At 39.6% G+C, this 20885-nt stretch overlaps 1 protein-coding gene across 1 annotated transcript in view; it reads right to left on the reverse strand.

Annotated features, from left to right (window-relative positions):
- APCDD1 (APC down-regulated 1) overlaps positions 1 to 20885 on the reverse strand; it is a 72360-nt gene that overhangs the window by 22932 nt on the left and 28543 nt on the right. Inside the window, exon 2 of the mRNA XM_089671011.1 lies at positions 2831 to 3011. Coding sequence (XP_089527137.1) covers positions 2831 to 3011 — 181 coding nt within the window. The remainder of the gene's footprint in view (positions 1 to 2830; positions 3012 to 20885) is intronic.

Below are 20885 nucleotides of genomic sequence, written 5' to 3' on the forward strand. Positions count from 1 at the left end.
TTATCCCGCAATGCAAAAAAACACACTGCCCATTTGCAGGCGTGCAACAGTAGCATCATAAAAGGTGCTGGCACCTTTTTTGCACATTTCTTGCACATAGGCAGCCCACTAAACTAATGGACTGCCCTAAATTCAATGTGCAGGGACATGGGGAACTGTGCAAAAAAGCATGTGTGCATGTTCACACCTCTTGGTGTGAATGGAGCCTTAGACACTTTCATATATGATGGGCCAGTAACAGGAATTTTAATTTTATTTTTAAAAAACCTGGGGCTTTCAGTTTAAAAACTTTAACCAAAAATACGTAGAAGTCCAAAACATGATATTTTATATCTTATCTATTTATTACTTCTTTCACAGGATACAGGAAACTTGTCAGGATAGAAATATGGAAGTTGCCAATCCTGACTTATTTTAACTGCTTCCTGACCGCCCTATAGCAGAAGTACTGTTACAGGGCCGCAGGGCTGTGCAAAATCCTGTATATATATGTGATTTTGCATGTCCAGGTAGGGGGTGCGCCATTGGCAGCTTCAGCTGTCGATCATCGGGTCCCAGCCAGAGATTCCCCGCTGGCACTCGGCGAACGTTGAGTATCACTGACGGGGAAGAGGTCTGTATGTAATCAATACAGATCTCTCCCCTGTCAGCACCAGCACGCTGCTTTGTATTGCTCTGCATAGCAGAGCAATACAAAGTAGTGTGCTTACACAGTAAGGCACACACAGACAATATAGTAAAACGCACACAGTTAACCCTTTAATCACCCCAGATGTTAACCCCTTCCTGCCCAGTGTCATTAGTACAGTGTCAGTGCTTTTTATTAGCACTGATTACTGCATTAATGTCAGTGGGGATATCAGTGGTAGTTAGTCAGTCCCCCCCCCCCTAGTGTCAGAATGCCCGCCGCAGTCCTGCTATAAGTCGCTGATTGCCGCCATTACTAGTAAAAAAAATAAATAAAATTCCAGTATATACACCGCCATTTGTAGACACTATAACTTTCACGTAAACCAATTAATTTACACGTATTGGGATTTTTTTTTAGCAAAGACATGAAGTAGAATACATTTTGGCCTAAATTTATCACGAAATTTGATTTTTTAAATTTTTTTACTGGATAGGTTTTATAGCAAAAAGTAAAAAATATAGGTTTTTTTTCAAAATTGTCATTTTTTTTGTTTATAGCACAAAAAATAAAACACGTACAGGCAATCAAGTACAACCAAAAAAAAGCTCCATTTGTGGGGAAAATGGACATAAATTTCATTTGGCTGCAACGTTGCATGACCACGCAATTGTCTGTTAAAATAACGCAACGCCGTAACGTAAAAAATGGCCTGGTCAGGAAGGGGGGTAAATCCTCTGGAGGGCAAGTGGTTAATGTTGCAAGTTGTGCACCATTTTCCATGTTTCACTACAAAGGAAGTAGTCACTGATTAGAACAATGAAGCAGTGTAGTGTCAGGACACCTATCCTGTATGCTTACTTGTTCCAGGTCAGTGACCTACTTAGCAGTGAAGCAACAACTGAATTAATGGAAATCAGGATAATGGTGTGAGATTGTACAGTAAAAGTTTTATTATTTCTTTCCTAACAGTCTATCTTTAAGGAAAACAATAGGAACATCAAATATTTGTGCACATCAAAATATTTGTATCATGGGATAGTTAGTAAAACCACCAAAGTTCCTTCATTAGAGCTGGAGGTCCCAAGTTTCCTACTTTGTCTCGTAACACTTAATTCAAGTATGATTTTTTTCCCTTCTAGCGTGTTTGTTGAGCACAATAGTAAATTCTTGTCTGGAACATATCTATGTTTTATATAATCTGCAAGTGCAATGTCAGTTGTGGGGAGTGCGGCTTTTAAAAAACACTCAGATACATTAATGACCACAAAACATAATAGAGTTGGTTCTGTTTTCTGAAATGGTCAAAGGGCCCACTCATGACATGAGAATTAAAACCTGTGAGTTATGGCCTCGTAAGGAATGAATGTACTAGATTCTAAATATAAATGTAAAAAGAAACAGCCACAATTTGCCAAGCACTTCTAAAGCCAGACAGCAAGGAAACTCTCCATAGGCAGGTTTCCCTGGCATGTCCCATGCCAGACCACAAGGAAACAGGAGACTGCCTGTTGTGGCTGGAAGCTCTACTAGCTCATGAGTGGACACAGGAACTGTCAAGCCAGTAAGCACTAAAACAGTGTCAGGATTGCTCAGTGGTTGCCCTGCAGACATGGCAATTTAACATTTTGACAGCAGTGGTCACTGTTTCTGATACACATGTATCATAATAAGTCTATACCCCAAAATACAGCGAATGCCACAAGCCAAAGAGCCTTTTAAACATATAGGGGAACATAAAGAAACGTAGCAGTTAGCTGAATTCTACTGGGATAAGGATATGTAGACATAGCTCACCTCTCTCCTGCCAGATGTATTTAACCGATTCAGACATAAACCTGGCAGAAATGAAGACATTTATTCACAACATTCATATAGGGGTGGCTGATTGAAGGGTTTACATTTTGCTCAAGACTGCAAACGTTTGCTTATTTCTATATCCGGTAAGAGAATATTGAATAAAAACATTAGAATTTTCCCCTTTATCTATTTTTCTCTATTCTCCTTCACCCAGCAATGGTGGCCTCATTATACAATATATGTTCTCATCTACCATGTCCAATGAAGAGCCTGACTGGAATCCAAACTTGAAGATGTTCCACTGAATCAGGTGATAGGGCCCTAATGTGTGTTGATACTTTCAACCCTTTAAGTTACACAAGAAAACAAAATCTTTTCAATATGAAGATGAAATGCTTTTACCCTGTTGAGACCCACTGTCCCTCAATCACTGGAGGCATCTGCACAGTGACTCGAGCTCCATTGTGAAGATGTTTTAGCATGTGGTGACACTGTGATTCTTTGTAGGATCTCCATGCAGTTTTCTCCAAGGACCTGTGCTGTGACCTGTCTGTTAATAGCACATTGGACCCATTTCCCAAACCTGAAAAAGGACAATAAACAGTGTTAATGTAAAGATTTTACATATGTAGCTCAATTTTACTAACACAGTAGAAAGTTCCTCCATCCCTTATTTATATGATATTGAGAAGCGACACTATACCAATGTTGCTAGGTATTTTAACGAATGCCACTCTTATGATACTTCTGTTGTTTTGATTCCGATTATTGAAATAATTTAATCTCCCAAAAGTGTGTGTGTGTGTGGGGGTGTTCCGTATCCTTTGCAAGAGGGACGTTCACTGGATTTATCAGTTACAACCCTGTAAACCTGATGGTTTAAATTTTGAATGGGATGTCACCCACTATTATGAGTGACATGCTGCTTGTGGGTCTCCCTATTGCTGTTTTAGTTTTTTCCTTGTAAGCATACAGGTTTTTTCTTATATGGTCCCTTTCATATTTTTTCTTATAAGGTTTTTTCTTGGCTGTCTCTTTGCATTTTTGGTTTCTCATTTTTTTATAATTCTCTCTGTTGGTCTTATTTTTTACTTGCGATTATTACTTTTTGTTTTGTATTATAAGTAGGACATGCATTTTTTGCTTATGTTATTTTTATTTGTTTTGTAAACATTTTATCTCTAGCACTACTTCATAGATGTTTTGCCAGGGTATCTATTGGTGTTTTCAACTTTATTGTTCTTTGTATTGCTTGATATAATGCAAGAGTTAACTAACCTTACACCTGTGACTTTTTTCACTATTTAGAAGGCAGTTAGCTGCAGCTGCCCTGTGTTATGAATAAGCGCTGTCTAGCGTGAAACGCATCAACATCCATTCTCAGGTGTGTTCTCTGTGCTGTGATGTTTTTACTCTGAATCTTTTGATATGCATCAATAAAACAATTGACGTCCTGATGGAGTGTGTGGCCATTCATCTTCTATTTCTACACACTTACTTTGGTGGCATAATTGTTAATGTGGAATGTATGTTTCTTGCTAGAGAACATCATTTTTTTATCACATTGTTATGGACAAAGTAGCACTTTAATAGACATGGATTGGTGACATGGTCTACTTAACTGCAATGTACAGTATATTGCAGGGAGGTGCAGGACCTGGATATTCGTTTTGGGAGGATTACAAGATTGGTTTGGCAGGTAAAACTGTTCTATTATATAAATATATATATATATATATATATATATATATACATACATACATATGTTTTTATATAATTATGCTTTAGGCATATTATTATTATTATACAGGATTTATATAGCGCCAACAGTTTGGCGCTATACAGCAACAATACAGTTCATACAAGAGGGTTAGGAGGGCCCTGCTCCTTGGAGCTTACAATCTAACCTATAGCTATATAAAGTTTATACAAAGTTATATAAAGTTTATAACTAAGGCTCAGTTTACACTACTGTAACATAGGATCTGGCTTACTTATGAGACCCCATGTGAAATTCAATGTTTCCCTATGAGAGCCATCCTAACTGCAAACTACACAAGTCGGTCTGTCTGTAGAATAGGTTCCTGCACTACTTTGATCCAAGTTTGATAAAACTTAAGTGCCACAGAGTGTAAAAAGTCACATCAAAGTCATATCAAAGTCGGATTGCAAAGCTGCACTGAAAGTCGCGCGGCTATGGAGTCAGGATAGTGTGAACTAAGCCGTAAAGTTATAACTAAAAGGATACAAGCTGAGCATTGTAAGTGCCCCTGTCAGTGTAAAGGATTTGTTGCAACCTTCTAACTGCCACACTTTCTGGACAGCGCAGTCTGTTAAAGGAAGTTAAAAACATAATAGCCTTACTGTCAGGCTCAACAGGTAATAAAACTATGTTACGGGCACTGAGTAAACCAAAGACAGTTGTGTTAATACTGTATCATACTGTATATGTCATTTTTTATTTTGCCATCAGTTCCACTTTAAGCTGTTTGGCTGGATTTCAGTCTCCATAGCTAAAGATTTGGAGGGGTAGTTGCTTAAATGAAGTGTTTTTCTACTAACATTTCAATTTCAGTTGAAAAATGATTAACCCTTTTTAAGCCTCAGCCATAGAAATCAGCTCTTGGGACATCAATGCAAATAGAGTTCTTTGGTTTATTTTGACTGATATACGTGGCAAATTAGCTCTTATTTTAGAAACATTCCATCTGTTGTACCAACACCAATCTCAGATAACTTTTGGCAAGTTCTAAGGGGGAGCCTAAGCTTTCCATTGGGTATTACTTTGAACTTGAAAAAAAAATGGTAATACACAGAAAACAAAACAAAAACAGATGGTTGTAGATGTAAATTATTATTATACAGGATTTATATAGCGCCAACAGTTTGCTCAATGCTTTACAATATAAATGTGTGGATATTAGTAACAGCAGTATATTGAATGAATTGCCGTAACTATATTAAAGAGGGTCCCCCAAAAATGATATTTTAGTTACATGTGAAGCCTGGTGGAATGAGTCAGCCCTTGGTTTCTCACATGTTCTGGATACTCTGCGATATTTCCCAACTCCTGTCCATCTGAGAGTTGTGGGTATTCCCACCAGCCATTTTCCAGAACCTCCTACTGCATTATCCATATTATAAAATACATTAAATAATGTGACCCCCACATAGTGGCCACAGCAGTTGTGTAGATCCAGAAAGTCGAGAACAGAGATCTCACTAATAGCATCTGTCAGGTGATTTAACTCTTAAGGAAAAAAAAAATCAGTTTTTGGGCGTGCTGACCCTTTAATACTGGGATTACAAAGTAACTATCTTTTCACTGTTAAAAATACAACATTACATAAAATTGGCAAATAAAACAACAGGTTCCATTATTAATGAATCAATAAGAACTAAGCTATCAGATAAAAACTGTAACCTGGTTTACTTTGGATGAACATGCTAGCTGTATTGCACAATGCTTCCTGTACACCTTGCCCAAATAAATACAATTCTGTCAACAACATCAATGCCTGAAAAGGTTAATGTGCCCAAACTGTAGGAGATACAACAGCATACAGAATTGGCTTCTCAAAACTCAGTTAATATGTTTTCGTGCAAATGATGAGAAATCTGGTAATGAAGAAAGATGAAAAGGTTCATTGTTAGAGGGGAAACCATCACAGATAAAACAAACATGAAAGTGACAGCAAGGAAATAAGGATCATGCGGTTCAAAGCTTCAACACAGAATATTATAAAAGTTGACCCAGTTACCAAAAAGCAGGTTCCTGCATACTGTCACATGTACTAAACTACTTGACCCATCAGCAATTGCTCTGGGTACAAAGATAAATGTGTCCATCATCATTGGCTTCTAAAATTATTTGTGGATTCTGCTTCCGAGGTAATCCAATTTTATTTATAACCAAAATTTGTTTTTGTAGTTCTGTACAGAGTGGCGAAGAATTAGAACCCCTGTCTAGCTTTCATTGATGACTGTGTCCCCGCTAAGGAGATTTGCCTTCTCTGTCCTGGTAACAATTTTTGGCAGAACAGAATGTTGAATATAAATTTTCCAAAAACTAAAACAAAGTTTGGGGTATTAATTCCATATCAACCATTTGCAAATGCATGTGTTTGTTGACCCTACAATTTACTAGATTGTCAGAAATTAAAAGAAGAGCAGGACACTGGATAAGCAGGAGATCATATGGGTGTCTAATTTTTTCAGCATTGGATTCCCGCTGTCAATACACAAAGTAATTCACATGGAACTGCATGCTACACAGCAATCTGCCACCACACATGGTTTCATTTGTAGCCCAGTTTTGAGCAACTAAATAATTGTAACTGTGGTAGAAAAACAACTAAATCCTAAGGTATCTTCGATCAATTTTAACTAGTTGCTCCAGGCTGCAAGACGGCTGAAACAATAAATGGCAGGTTATGTGTAATACTTAATTCTAAGGAATTCTTTTTTTAGTAAAACACTTAAGAAGGTGCCAAACGTTCCAAATGTATGATCCACATCAGGGTTCTGGTCAAATTCAAGCACTGAATGTGATGATCAGATGAGAATCCAGTTGTGTAGGGCATATACTAGTCAAAAGTGATTGCTGATGGACATGGAGGTCCTGTTCTATTTCATCTATTTGTAAGTGATATACCTAAAGGTTTGTTGGGTAAGGCATGTCTTATTGCAGATGTCACAAAGGTGTAAAATAGGTTTGACATCCTTGGAGGTAAAAGTAACATGGAACATGATTTGGCATTGCTGGAAGATTGGTGAAAGCAGTGGAAACTTCAGTTCAATGTTTAAAAATGTAAAATAATGCACCTTGGGAAAAAGGCTCCCTTGAGTACAATAATGGGGTTACAGTGTTGGTCAGGACTACAGAGTCAAAAGATTTCAGGGAATTTATTTCAGATGATTGCAAAAGGAGCAAACAGCGTGGCCAAGCAGTGGGAAAAGCAAAAAAATGACAGGATGCATCACTAGAGGGGTGACCAGCAGGAGGAAGACAGGCCTGATTCCATATAGATCATTAGTTAGACCTTATTTAGAATACTGTGTCCAGTTCTGGAGACCTCACTTACAAAAAGATATTGATAAAGATAGAACAAGTCCAGAAACGACAACAAAAATGGTAAAGAGTCTGAGGGATAAATCGTATCAGGAAAGACTTAATATGCACAGTCTAAAGGAATGAAAGGAAAAGGGAGACATGAATGAAACCTTTAAATACATCAACGGGGTGAATAAAGTTCAGGATGGCAGTATTTTCAATATAAAGCCAAGGTCAAGAACACAGGGAAATGACGATTTTACCAAAAGAGTAGTCAATGCTTGCAATAGACTTCCAGCAGAGGTAGTGAGTAGAGATGAACCGATATATCAGCGGCCAGAATGTATTGCCGAAAATAGTGTTATCGCCATTTTGCCAATAGGAAATAGGTGTCGATAATGGCTTCTCTGTTTTTATTACAAAAGAAATGTGTCAAGGCAACTCACTTGAAAAGTTGTCCCACAGACTTTCATTCAAAGTCGTGTCCCATAGATTTTCATGAAAAAACACCCCCTAGTGACTTCAATGGAAAATCGTGTCCAATAGATTTTCATGCACAGTTGCATCCTATAGACTTCCATGCAAAGTCACGTCTCATAGACTTTCATGCAAAGTCACATCCTATAGAATTTAGTGCAAAAACGCCCCTTTGTGACTTCAATGCAAAATCACGTCCCTTAGACTTTCATGCAAAGTCGCATCCCCATAGACTTTAATGCAAAAACACCCCCTAATGGTTTCATTGCAAAATCACGTCCCATAGACTTTAAAGCAAAATCCCATCACCACAGTCTTCAATGCAGATGTTCCCCTATAAAACAAAAGAAAGAGCTCAGCCAACTTGTCAACAGTCTAGGTCTTTGGTACAAAAGAATGTTCCAAAAAAGTAAGATTTTTCTCTTCTAAAAATATACTTATGGTAAACAATGGGGCTAAATAATACAGAACTGATGCTTTCAGCTATAGGAATTACAGATGCATATTGTATATATTTAAAACCCATCTCTGGGGGGGAAAAAACACATGTTTAGATCTGGGGGGGGCCCGAAAAGTGATTTTACTTAGCTGAAACTCCATTCCATTAGGCAGCCAGCGCTCTGCTCTATTCCCCTATGCTCTGACATTGGACCGTTCCTTGGCATCCTCACATCCAGTGAAGGATTATGTGTTCTGCACTGGTCTTTATGACATCAGAGGAGGCATCTGTCCACCAGAGTGGTCTGTGGGGACTGATCTTACATCCTACAGCCTGTGAGAGCAGAGGATCAGGTAAGTAGAAGTGCATTTTTTGGTCTTCTAGACCTAGATTAGCATTTACCCCCTGCATTGCAAGGCTAGCCATACTGAAAAAGAGAATTTTTTTCTTTCCCTGGAATTCAGCTTTAACTCTTCTAAGCTGGATAAACAGACATGCAAAAAATCTGTTGAAAAGGGTCTAAAAAATTCCACCACTACAGACAGATATTACTTTGTAAATTTTCATCAGGCATCCCCATCAGAGATCCAGGAAAAAGCCACCTGCTGTGTTGTGTCTGAAAACACAGCAACATTAAATAATTAAAGGGAACATACAGTCATAAAATGCTAATTTTCTAGGTAACCAAAATAAAAGGGTTGTCCTGTAATTGGAAGACAAGAAGATAATACTTGACTTTCTCAGAATACATCACTCATGCTTATGTTGCGTAGGGTGATGTTTAATTGGCTGCCAGTAAGCCGGTTGTGCCTTCAGGCCACACAGCTCTTTAATATAACAACAATGATTACTGAGAGAGAATGTAGAAGATCCAGTGCAGCTGTGATTGTCAGGCAAAGACCCCTCCCGTATATACAAGACACTCTGCTTCTTATCATCCATGCCTTTCTGACACACTCACCTGAGCTTAGCTATTGACCTCCTTCAAAGGGTTTGCTTTTATTTTTGGTGAGTGGTTTCAGATGGGCCAAGATGGTCAAAAAGTGTTTTATGTTGGAAGAACTCTTGAATTCAAGGCTTTTGAGAAAGAGTTATCACTGTTAATCTTTAAATGTCTATCTAATAACAACACACAACACAATTAATTATTAAAATAGAAACTATTAACTAATTTTCACCTTTCATCACTTTGCAGAAGAATAATGGTTGAAGATAGTTTACTACAGGATGCCATATCTTCTACAAAAACAATTATAATGTGCTAGCCTTAAGTGGTATTAAACACAAACAAAAATATGGAATATATTGTAGTTTATGTGGTGGCTTCATTTGTTTTTGTTTAGGCTTTTTTCCCTTTATTTCATCTAAGGATCCAGCCAGTAACACACGTTCTGTCTTAGGGTGTCTGCTTAATGACCAGCTTCTGTTGAACAGACAGGGCTACATACAGATTGAAATTCTTATGGTTACTGCTGAACTGGCCGAATTTTGAGATGTGTGTACCTGGCGTAACCACTTGCTGCCAAATCACGTACATGTACATGATTGTGTTAGAATGGTTATACCGGAATTATGGCTGCAACTGTCAGCCATAACCCTGATATCCAAATTTTCAGCCAGCGAATCTCTACTCTATAAGTGATCCGAGCAGTGGTAGGGATCATTCCCCCCTTCCTGCCACTTACCGATATCCGCACCTTGTTTCTTGTTCTACTGAAATCCAATCCGGCAGTTGCGACCAATGAAGATAGAGGTGACCAGATCATCGTCAATCACCTCTATGAGAGACTCTAGGAGACTGGAAGGGACAAGCATTTTCCTCACATCCGGTTAGTGCAAATATAAACACCGCCATTTTTGTTGGGGGGGGTGCATGAGATCATGATTTAAAGGGTACAGGAAAGATCTGGGGTCTTATAGACCCCAGATGTCCCCCTGTGCTCGAGATTCAAATGCATCACACCTGAGGTATCGCCTCAAGTGTTATAGCGAGAGCAATAATTCTACCTTTACACCCCCTTTGTGACTCTAAATTTTTTAGGCATCACCTATGGAGATTTTAAGTATCGCAGTTTGTCGCCATCCCACGAGCTTGCACAATTTTAAAACGTGACATTTTAGGTATCTATTTACTCAGCGTAACATCATCTTTTGTATTTAAAAAAAACGGGACTATATATTGTGTGTTTTTTGCATTGCAGTTCATTAAAGTGTATTTTTTCCCAAAAAACTGCGCTTAAAAAACTGCTGCACAAGTACTGTGTGAAATAAAAAATTGCAATAAGCACCATTTTATTCTCCAGGGCCTCTGCCAAAAAAAAAATATAATGTAGAACTTTCTAGCAAAAAAAATACATATTTTTACATGTAAATAAAAAGTATCAGAATAGGTCTGGTCTTCAAGTGGCTAAAGCAGACACCTTTGGACAGCAGTACTGTAAGGCTGGCATTTTCAGGGGGGCAGCGCCACCCCCTGAAAGAAGGGATGGAAGAAGGGACACACGCAGCATGGGGAACAGGTGGGATCTGAGAGAGGTTGCGGGCTGCTTGATGGTGTATGCAGAGCCTGATTCTTGTTCCCAGGGATGTCAAGAGCTGTGAAGGTGAGTGTCTTCTCTATCACATGGGTGGGGGTTGCCAATGTATGGGGGGCAGTGGTAGTGGAAGGCTATCTAAGGGTGGGGGGCTGGGGTGTTGTTGGTTGATGTCAGGCTCTCTGCATGGGGGAGGGGGGTGTTGCGTCAGGGTCTCTCCGTGTGGGGGATCCGATTTTTGTGTTGCCTAGGGTAGCACGAAACCTAAATACACCACTGGGGACAGGGTAGTGTTAGACTAGTAGATTTAGGGTGGATCCTGGCCATATGGTCAGGGTCCTTCCAGAGCCTGCATTGGCTCTGTGAAGTTTAGCTGGTTGATTGTGGGTCACAGGAGTGCAAAAAGTAAGTGCACTCTTGTGACCCAGAAGAGAAGCATCATCAAAAAAGCTTTGGCCATACTTCTCTTATAGGCTGCATTCACACTTGAGCAGTTTGTAGCTTAAAGCTCCAAGCTCCAAAAGCACTCAAACATACAAAAATCAATTGTTCTCCATGGTGCTTGTTCGCGCGATCAGGTGTGAACAGGCACCATAGAGAACAGTTGATTTTTTAAGTTTGACCGTTTTTGGAGATTCGAGCTTCAAGCTACAAAACGCTCAAGTGTGAATGCAGGCTTCAGGTTTACATAAATTTTAGAACTTTGATTTAGCAGGAGACAAATCTCTTGGATTCTTAGTTTCAAAGTGCTTATTCAGTGCTGTTCACATTTTTGCTCTTGCTTATTGCTTTTTGTGGGTAATAATCAAATCAACACAGGGCATCAGATGCACGTCCAATCTGTATATTTAGACTATAGACATGGACCCTTCCTCTAACAAGGCTTTATATATTTCTGAATTCCATGCTCTAGCTGACAGTTTAAGTCCAAATAATGATCTCCATCAGTTTAAATCTACAACTCAAACCATGTTTAAATGCTATGGATAACAAGTTACAAACTTTCTTGTATGTAAGGTTATGCACTATGGCTAGATCATTAAATCCAGGTCTGCTTCTTATGTAGAAGTCCTGCTTTGCCGAGATAAGTTAATCCGTAGAAATGTTATGACACAGACTGTTCCACATTATTCATACTTGTCAATAACATCATAGAAAGACATACACTTATGATCTCACTTGGAATCTGGATCAAATCTCCTTACTGCAATTATAATAATTGTTGTTGTGTCAGCTACTGGAATCTCAATATATCCTTTTTGCTCTACATCCCTAAAGGGTATTTCACTTAATTATATATAGACACAACCCAGATACATTACAAAGTGCACTACTAACAAGCAGAAATGTTGGCAGACATGGCCTTGCTGGTGGGGTGTAATTATACATTTGTCACCTTTGCAGGAAAAAATAAGCTCCTCTTGGACTCTGCATGTTTGCTATGTAAAGGGTCATTTCCTAATTTCCATCTTGCCTCCACCCCACACACACGTCACAAAAATCTGTACAAAAGTGTGGGCATTGAATACCAGTAGTAACACCAAACCTAAATACACCATAAAGTGGAGAAATAAAGTTGGAGAAAATATTCTTCACAAAAGTGGAACATTTTCTAATAGTGACCAGATGGGCAAACTTGCATGTTTTTCCACATGGTAGAAGAAGGGGGGATTGCTGCAGGTGCTGGCCTGTTTTCATGGAAAAATTAATGATCAGACAGCAAAGTCCTCCCAAGGTGATCAATTCTGCTCCGAGCAGACTTAGTCAGGAGGGATTGTCTGTAAAGCTGGTCATACAATGATGGATATTAATGGTTACATTAATATACTCCAAAGACATGCTGGTAGGTGAATTGGCTCTTGTCTAAATTGTCCCTAGTATGTGTATGTATGAATGTGAGTTAGGGACCTTAGATTGTACGCCCCTTGAGGGTTAGGGACTGATGTGAATGTACAATATATATGTAAAGCACTGCGTAAATTGACACCGCTATTAAAGTACCTGAAATAAATAAATATATCTAATGGACATTTGGCTGGTTCAGCACAGAACGGATACATTTCGATCAGAGTGTGGCAATCTCATTTGATCGACTTCAGCTGAAAGAACAAGGTGGAAGAATTTCCTTGATCAGTGGCTGCAGCCAAACAGCGGCAGCCGTTGATCAGTGTATTTAGTAATTCCTCCATTCAACCTGTTTGGCTGAGCAAAAAAAAAAAAAAAATAGTGAATGGCCAGCTTTACTTCTTAAAGTGATCCTTTCTTTTGCCTAATCAGGGCAAAGTTACAGGTTCTCTTGAGAACCCAACTTCCTGCTGCTGGAGGTAAGGTAAACACATCTCTGCTCTCTCCTGGCAGCATGTTCCTTGTCATTTTATGTGAATGCAACAATCCTAATTTGCCTCAAGTACTCTGCTTCCTTCTAGCAGTCTAATGCAATCATAAACGGTTGAGGCTGATTCATACCTGATTTAAAGTGGAAGTCCAGCCTATTCATAACTAAGCTTAAAGCAGAGCTCCACCCAAAAAGGGAAGTTCCGCTTTAAAGATTGATCCCCCGCTCCCCATTAAGGATTGGCACCTTTGGGGGGCGTGGGGCAGGGGGGAGCAGGTACTTGAATTTGACAGGTACCCGCTCCCAGGTACCCGCCTAGGTGATCAGAAGCGGAAGGTGTCCTCCCTTCCTCCCTCCCCGTAGTCTTTTGGGACACGTGACAGGTCCCAGAAGACTACAGGATCATTCAGGGAGCGCAGCGCTACTTGCGCATGTGCAGTGGGTATCCGGCTGCGAAGCCGCAAGCTGTAAAATGGGCTTCAGGGGACACACTGCGGGACCAAGGGACAGGTGAGTGTGTGTTTTTTAAAAGTTAGAAGCTACAGTTTTTGTAGCTGCTGACTTTTATTTTTTGATAGTGTGAGTGGAACTCCGCTTTAAAGTGTTACTAAACCCACAACAGTAAAATCAGTCTGCATATGCAGGAAAGCATGCTTGTTATACTCACTGTGGAACCTAAGGGGTTAATCCTCTGAATTCTGTAAAAATGCTGTTTGATCCTGTCTTCTCTTCCCCTCCTCTTGTGTAAATGTCCACTTCTTATCTCCTGATAAGACAGACTGAACCGTAGCCATTCTGCACATGCTCAGTTTAGTGTGTATTGCAGGATAATTTTTTTTGGAGAGTGCATGAGATCAGCACAGGGTCAATCAGCACTGTCCAGAGAGAAGGTAGGGGTCCTGCATCCTCCTAGAGAAGATAGAAAAACTCCTCCTACAAGCTTTAACCACTGCTCTGCTGAAGTCACAAGACTGCTCTAACTGCTGATGAGAAAAGGTATTTAGCAGGTTATATTTACTAAAATAATTGCATTTCCATGTTGTGTGTACTGTGGGAGGCCAGATATAGTGGTTGCAGGGTCCTGGGTTTAGTAACACTTTAAATCTGCTCACACCCCTATATAAACACTATTCTATCCACCCTATGAAAGGAAGATATGTATAATTACCTATTCTGAGAGTGATCCGGTCCAACCAAGTGATCTCCCCAGCAACTGATTTCAGTGAAGAGGACAGATTGCCGACAACAGCTGCAGAGCCTGTGCGGTGAAGTCACCCATGGGCTTACTATGGGGCATCTGTTGTTGCCGATTTCTCCTCTACACTGAAGTCGCCGCTGACAGATGATCATGTGACTGGACCGGATCGCTCTCAGAATAGGTGGAATAGGTGTACACATCTTCCTTTCACAAGGTAGAAAGAATATGGTTTAGAAGGGGGGGGGGGACACTTAAACTTAGTTAGAAATAGGTTGGACTTCCACTTTAAGTCCTATGTTCACACCAGTCTGCAGAGTAAAATGCAGTATTCTCCCCTGCAGGTTAGTGCAATATCGTTTTATTTCAGTACATCTTACTACTTGTGTTTTTTTGTTTTTGTTTACAACTTTATTTGCAGTAGTTCTTTTACAACTTGCTTCATTTTTCCACATTGCACATCACACCAGTGTTGTGGTCTGAATCGGGCACACACAAAACAATAGTTTTCTATGTGCCCTAGCAGGTTACCTGCATTTATCCACAGCGGAAAAACACAGGTCACTGCAAATAGCGTGATTGTGCTCTTATAGTGATACTAAAGTCTTGGGTTTTTTTGTTTTTTTTTATAATAACAAACATGTCATACTTATCTGCTCTTTGCAATGGTTTTGCATAGAGCATTCCTGATCCTCCTCTTCTTAGGTCCCCTACAGTCGCTACTGGCCCCTCCCTCCTGTTGGAGGCCCCCATAGCAAGCAGCTTGCTATGGGGTCATCCGAGCAGGCACGCTCCTGAGCCGCGGCTCTATGTGTCTATTCACACACGTGTGTCCATTCACATGCCTGATAAAGGGGTCCTGCGAGACTCCGAAACATTGCCTTGCTGTAACTAGGTGGTCGTTCATTAAAACTTTTGGACCCATGTTGGTGATCCTCGGTGTGCTGGTGACATTTTCTCTTGCTAATTCTGTTCGGTTCCAGCCGTCAGTCGCTGCAGCACCCACCTATACACACAGCCATTTTTAACGCAGGAACACATGCGTTTGGGTTGTACACTGGCATTCACACACAGAGCCGTGGCTCGGTCCTGCCCGCTCCCTCACCTGATTGACTCACTGGTTGTGATTGACAGTAGCGGCAGCCAATGGCCTCAGCCAATCAGGAGTGAGGGTCTACGGAGAACCAAGATTCTCCTGGATATCGCTGGATTGGGGTGAGGCTCAGGTAAGTATTGGGGGGGCTGCTACACACAGAAGGTTTTTTACCTTCATGCATACAATACATGAAGGTAAAAAAACTTTGAGCCTTTACGACCACTTTAAACTGTCCACATAAACATGGGATTTTTCATTTAGCCCGTGGGCTAAACAAAAGTAGTCTTCCAATTTTTCAGCCCCTTCCAAAAAAAAAAGATTGAAAAATGTACTTTTGTTGACGACAGAGACGCCCATGCTGTGAATTCCAGCTAATGTAACAGAAATTTGACGTTTGAGCCACATTCAGCAGTTCTTACACTAGCTGTATTTGATAGAAAAACTTTTTTTTTTTACATATCTCTTTTAGTGTCTTTCTGGAAGTTCAGTACAAGAAGCTAAAGTGCAAAGTGCAGTAACCCATATCATCTAGTTTATTTGAAGTCGTTTCACATTGGCTGATTTTTCACAAAAAAAAAATCACACTTATCTGATGTAATAAAGTCTAGGCTTCTTCCACCATCCACCTCCATGTGATTAGAATCAAAATGTCAGCACGCTTTTCCAGATGAGCACAAAGTTCTTTTCTGTTGAGGTTTTTGTGCTTGGTTGCAGGGAGGATGGCTGCTTACTTGTTTATTATAGTTAGTGGCTCTTCTTGAAGATGACAAGACGTGGAAGATAAAAGGCACATTTCTGTCTCAAGTTCCCTCTAAAGGAGATCTCCGCTGATACAAAGAACAAAGGCCTGCTTTGTCTGGGAAACAAGCCACATGTAGCTCAGCACTTCTGATAGAAGAGACATCTTAAGAGGAGCTTTTATGAACTGACATTTACTTGCTAGCCTGTAAGTGAAGATACAGTAATACTTAAAGACGTATTCTCAATGCCTAGATATGTCAGTCTGATGACTCCAGGCAGAACTCGCTCAAGTTATCAATGGGAATTTTCCAGTAGAGGGTGCGGATTAACAGCTTCAAAGCACTTCAAGTGTATTCCTTAGTCATACTTCCCTTAAGGACAGTCTTCATGTCTCAGTTTTCCCAACCATCACATGCTTTTCTTCTACTTAAAAGAAATATTGATTCAAAAATGGCTTGCGTGTCTTTTGAGCCACTAGTTTTTTTTTCTCAGAGATCAGCTATAATTAGAAATGATCTTGTTTTTTTTTCAGTTGGTGACAAATATTTTTCTTTAACTTTATATTTAAACCCTATTCAACAACGGAAAATATATACACCCCTATGAGCCCAGACTTTTCCTTCTTGTAAAAGCGGTAACCTGATCACTGATTTTCAGTGGAAGATGCCAGGTCGCCCTTGCAGCTCCGAATCCTGGGTGGATGCCAGGACGGCCCCTATAATAATACTACCGGTTAATTGTAATGTATAAAAAGTAAAAATTGCTACACTAGCAAAAAACATTTTTCATTATGCTGGAAAATTTTTGTCAAGAGTCTGTCCAAACACTCAAGCGTTTGCAAGCAAAATACAAATCTGAAGTGTTATCTAAATATATTTTATTTCTAAGAAAACATATATTAGCTTTAATTTGCACACCCCCTGACTTTAACCACTTGCCCTCCGCAGGATTTACCCCCTTTCCAGACCAGGTCATTTTTTGCGTTACAGCGTTGCGTAACTTTAACTGACAATTGCACAGTCATGCAACGCTGCACCCAAATTTAATTTACGTCTTTTTTTCCCATGAATAGAGCTTTCTTTTGGTGGTATTTGATCTGCTGTTTTTTTTTTTGCGCTATAAACAAAAAAAGGCTGACAATTTTGAGAAAAAAACAATATTTTTGACCTTTTGCTATTAAACATGTCCAGTAAAAAAATTTAAAAATCAAATTTCGTCATAAATTTAGGCCAAAATATATTCTGTTACATGTCTTTGCTAAAAAAAATCCCAATATGTGTAAATTAATTGGTTTATGTGAAAGTTATGGCATCTTCAAATGGCAGTATATATAATGGATTTTTCCCCCCTACCCGGAACTGCAAAATCACGTATATATACGTGATTTTGAGCACCCGTGCTGCCCTGTAGCAAAAACAGTACTTTATGACCCATATGCTGCACACCTCTAAAAGAAATCACCTGATTAAAAATCAGTACCCAGACTCTGCCCTTGCATGGTGACATGCACAAATATTTAAAGTGACAATAATGATTGCAAATGTTTGGTATTTGTAATTAAATGCAGAGGATCTAAAAAAACTGATCTTTATAAGGCTCCATGTACACTGCAGCTGATAAACACACGTTTAGGAGCTTTTTTGCGTTTTTTTTCAGCAGCCCCTGAACTCTCCCTAATGTTTTCCTATGTGTCCATGTACACATAGTCATTTACAGGCAGTTGAGTTTACAGTCGTTTTTTTGCGTTCAGGAGTAGATTTTATCAGCGTTTAAAACACTTGTAAACGTGTGTAAATGTGGCTAACCACGTTTATAAGCGTTTGTGGTTGGAAATTTTTTTTCAACTCAAATGGACCTGGTACACCATACTTTGAGGTTTCGCATGAAAGAAAATATGTTAGACACTGCTGCAATAATTTTTGCACAGAAATGAGCTGGAACACATCCAAACACCACAATAAAAAAAAAAAAGACAGTTAATCTCAACAAATACTGCTCTTTCTGCTTCTGGTCTCTCTATTTCTCTCAAAATGTCTGAAATAGTTAATTTTTTACTGTATTTCAGTGCATTCTGGGCATTTTGGAAAGTCTCCTGAGGTTATCTTTAAAAAACGCTTCTAAAAGCAAATGTTGAAACGGGTATGCAAACGCGGCTAAACAGACGTTTTTTAACCTATGTTTTTCCAGCAGTCAGTTTCCATCATTCAGAAGTGTCCCGAGTACATGGAGCCTAATAGTGCAGTTTTATAATAGTGTGGTTTTGCTGATTTAAAAAGGGGCTGATTCTGTAGAATTACATTGGACATTTACTCTAAGCACAGAAAAAGTCTTTGCACATGTGCCTTTTAATTAAAAAAAAATACATTTCACTAGAAAATACATATATAGCTGGGGTGTAGCAAAAAATGAACCTGCTACCCAATATGCCTTTTAAAATTCTAAATAAGGATTTGTGTGATTGAGCGTGGAAAGCTCTTGTCATGAGATGCGGGTGTTTTGTACACTGCTGGGCTGCGTTGTGATGCTGGCACCTGCCTTCTCTATTTAAAGGATTTCAGCAGTGGTCTCAGTTAGCACATTTTTGCCTCCAGAGAATTTTTGACTTCACCTAACTACAAACACATGTTTACTGACCCACTGAAGAGCTGTTTGATTGTTTTGTCTCACAATGACCTGCATGTGATGTAGCAGGGAACTTCAAGGGCAATCGCCACACAAAAATGCTTTCAAGCAGAAAGCACTTATTTGGTAATATATACTATGTGGGTCTGTTTGCAGACACCTGCAATTTCCTTTCTTAGTGAACAGCTGATATAGCATTATGAAAGAGCCAGTGTCACCAGACTGGCTTTTCAAGTCAAAACAGTCAAAACACAAAAAAAATCTAGCTAGCATGATTTTTAATATTTTCTTCTCTTTCTTCATTTTACTTGTTGCTCTTTTTTTATACATAAATACCTAAACATTATTAAATGTCATAATATGGAAATTACAAGGTATTTTATTGATAAATATGACTACAAAACTTTTATGCCAAGTCTTAAAGTGGTATTAAACTCTAATATTACACTTTTCCCTGCAGGGAAGCTTTAAAGTCTTACCTGTAGGTACCTTGAAAATGGCATAAAATTGTGCCATTTAGCTGATATTCACATCAGCTCCAGCTGTTAAAGGCTAAGTTCACCTTTTGAAAAAAAAATAATAAATACACGATTGTTTGCTGGTAAACAAAATGTGCATTGGCTAATTTTTTTTTCTAAGGAGCCTGCAGAGCATTGCACCCACAATTAGCAGATCATGGGTACAATGTCAGACTCCTGCAGAATCTCAGGATAGCTGTCTACCCATACCTCATACGGGCAGGCAGTTACTTGAGAGCAGGAAGATCAATAAACTACCAGAGTGCTCATTGGCACTCTCGTAGTTCATTGAGGACTACAAGCCATCAGTAATTGGACAAAATAAATATAATCATAAATAAAATGTTCATTTTTAATATTTTGTTGAGAATCCTTTGCTGGCAATGACTGCCTGAAATCTGGAACCCATGGACATTACCAAAGACTGGGTTTTCTCCTTTCTGATGCTTTGTCAGGCTCTAACTGCAGAATATCAGGATAGCTGCCTACCCATATCTCATACGGCAGGCAGTTACTTGAGAGCAGGAAGATCAATGAACTACCAGAGTGCTCATTGGCACTTTTGTAGTTCATTGAGGACTACAAGCCATCAGCTGCAATGGCTGAGAATACATGTAGTGTATTTACAGGAAACTGTGAATGAGTAACGTGGCTGTGTGGGCAGTCCCCCCACGGTCCCAATGTCTTCAAATTGCGACAGCGGGTACAGGGAGAAGATCTTCCTTCCGCTGTCACAGGGGTGTCATGGCTGGGGGGTTGGGGGGAGAAGGTGCAGATGCTGGAACACTGTTCCACCCTAAAAACAAAATATACAGTATTCCAAAGGTAGACTTCTCCTTTAATGTTACTGGTGCATGAGCAGGACACTGCATTCACAGCAAACTGAATGCGCTGGGAATGCAGAGAGTTCTATGCCATGATTGTGGCTCCCGTGCACACGTGCAAGAGTGATGTCATCACGCCCAGAAGGAAGACCAGGAAAAGATGGAAGGGCTGAGCACGCTGGAGGGTTCCGTCTCACAGGTACATTTGTCATAATGGGATAATATGCAACGCATACTAGTAGATTATGGCATACCACCTGGGGCCCATTTAAAGAAAAAAAATAAGTTAAATACTGTTTTAAAGTGAATAGGGCAATGCAGGGAAAAACTTTCACCCCCTTCCCCAGCTGCACATACTGATCTTTCATTCACTCCTCCATTGTTCCCTTCAGCTTTTAAGTTGCTTCAATAGGAGCTTGCAATATGCTGGCACCAAACCCAGCAACCGCATGAAAAGGCTGTCTCAGGGTTAAAGTTTATAGTTGGGAGTACCTGGGTATTTTCTGGGCATATTCCCTAAATGTTTGCGTTCATGATTGGCATACATTTACAAGCTCCAGAGATAATTAATATTGTTAGAATTGTCATTTCATTTTCCTTTTGTTATATACTGTGCAGAGAAT

The sequence above is a fragment of the Staurois parvus genome, unplaced genomic scaffold (assembly GCF_062004578.1).
Source record: "Staurois parvus isolate SC_StPar_1 unplaced genomic scaffold, SC_StPar_1.0 ptg000097l, whole genome shotgun sequence".
NCBI lineage: Eukaryota > Metazoa > Chordata > Amphibia > Anura > Ranidae > Staurois > Staurois parvus.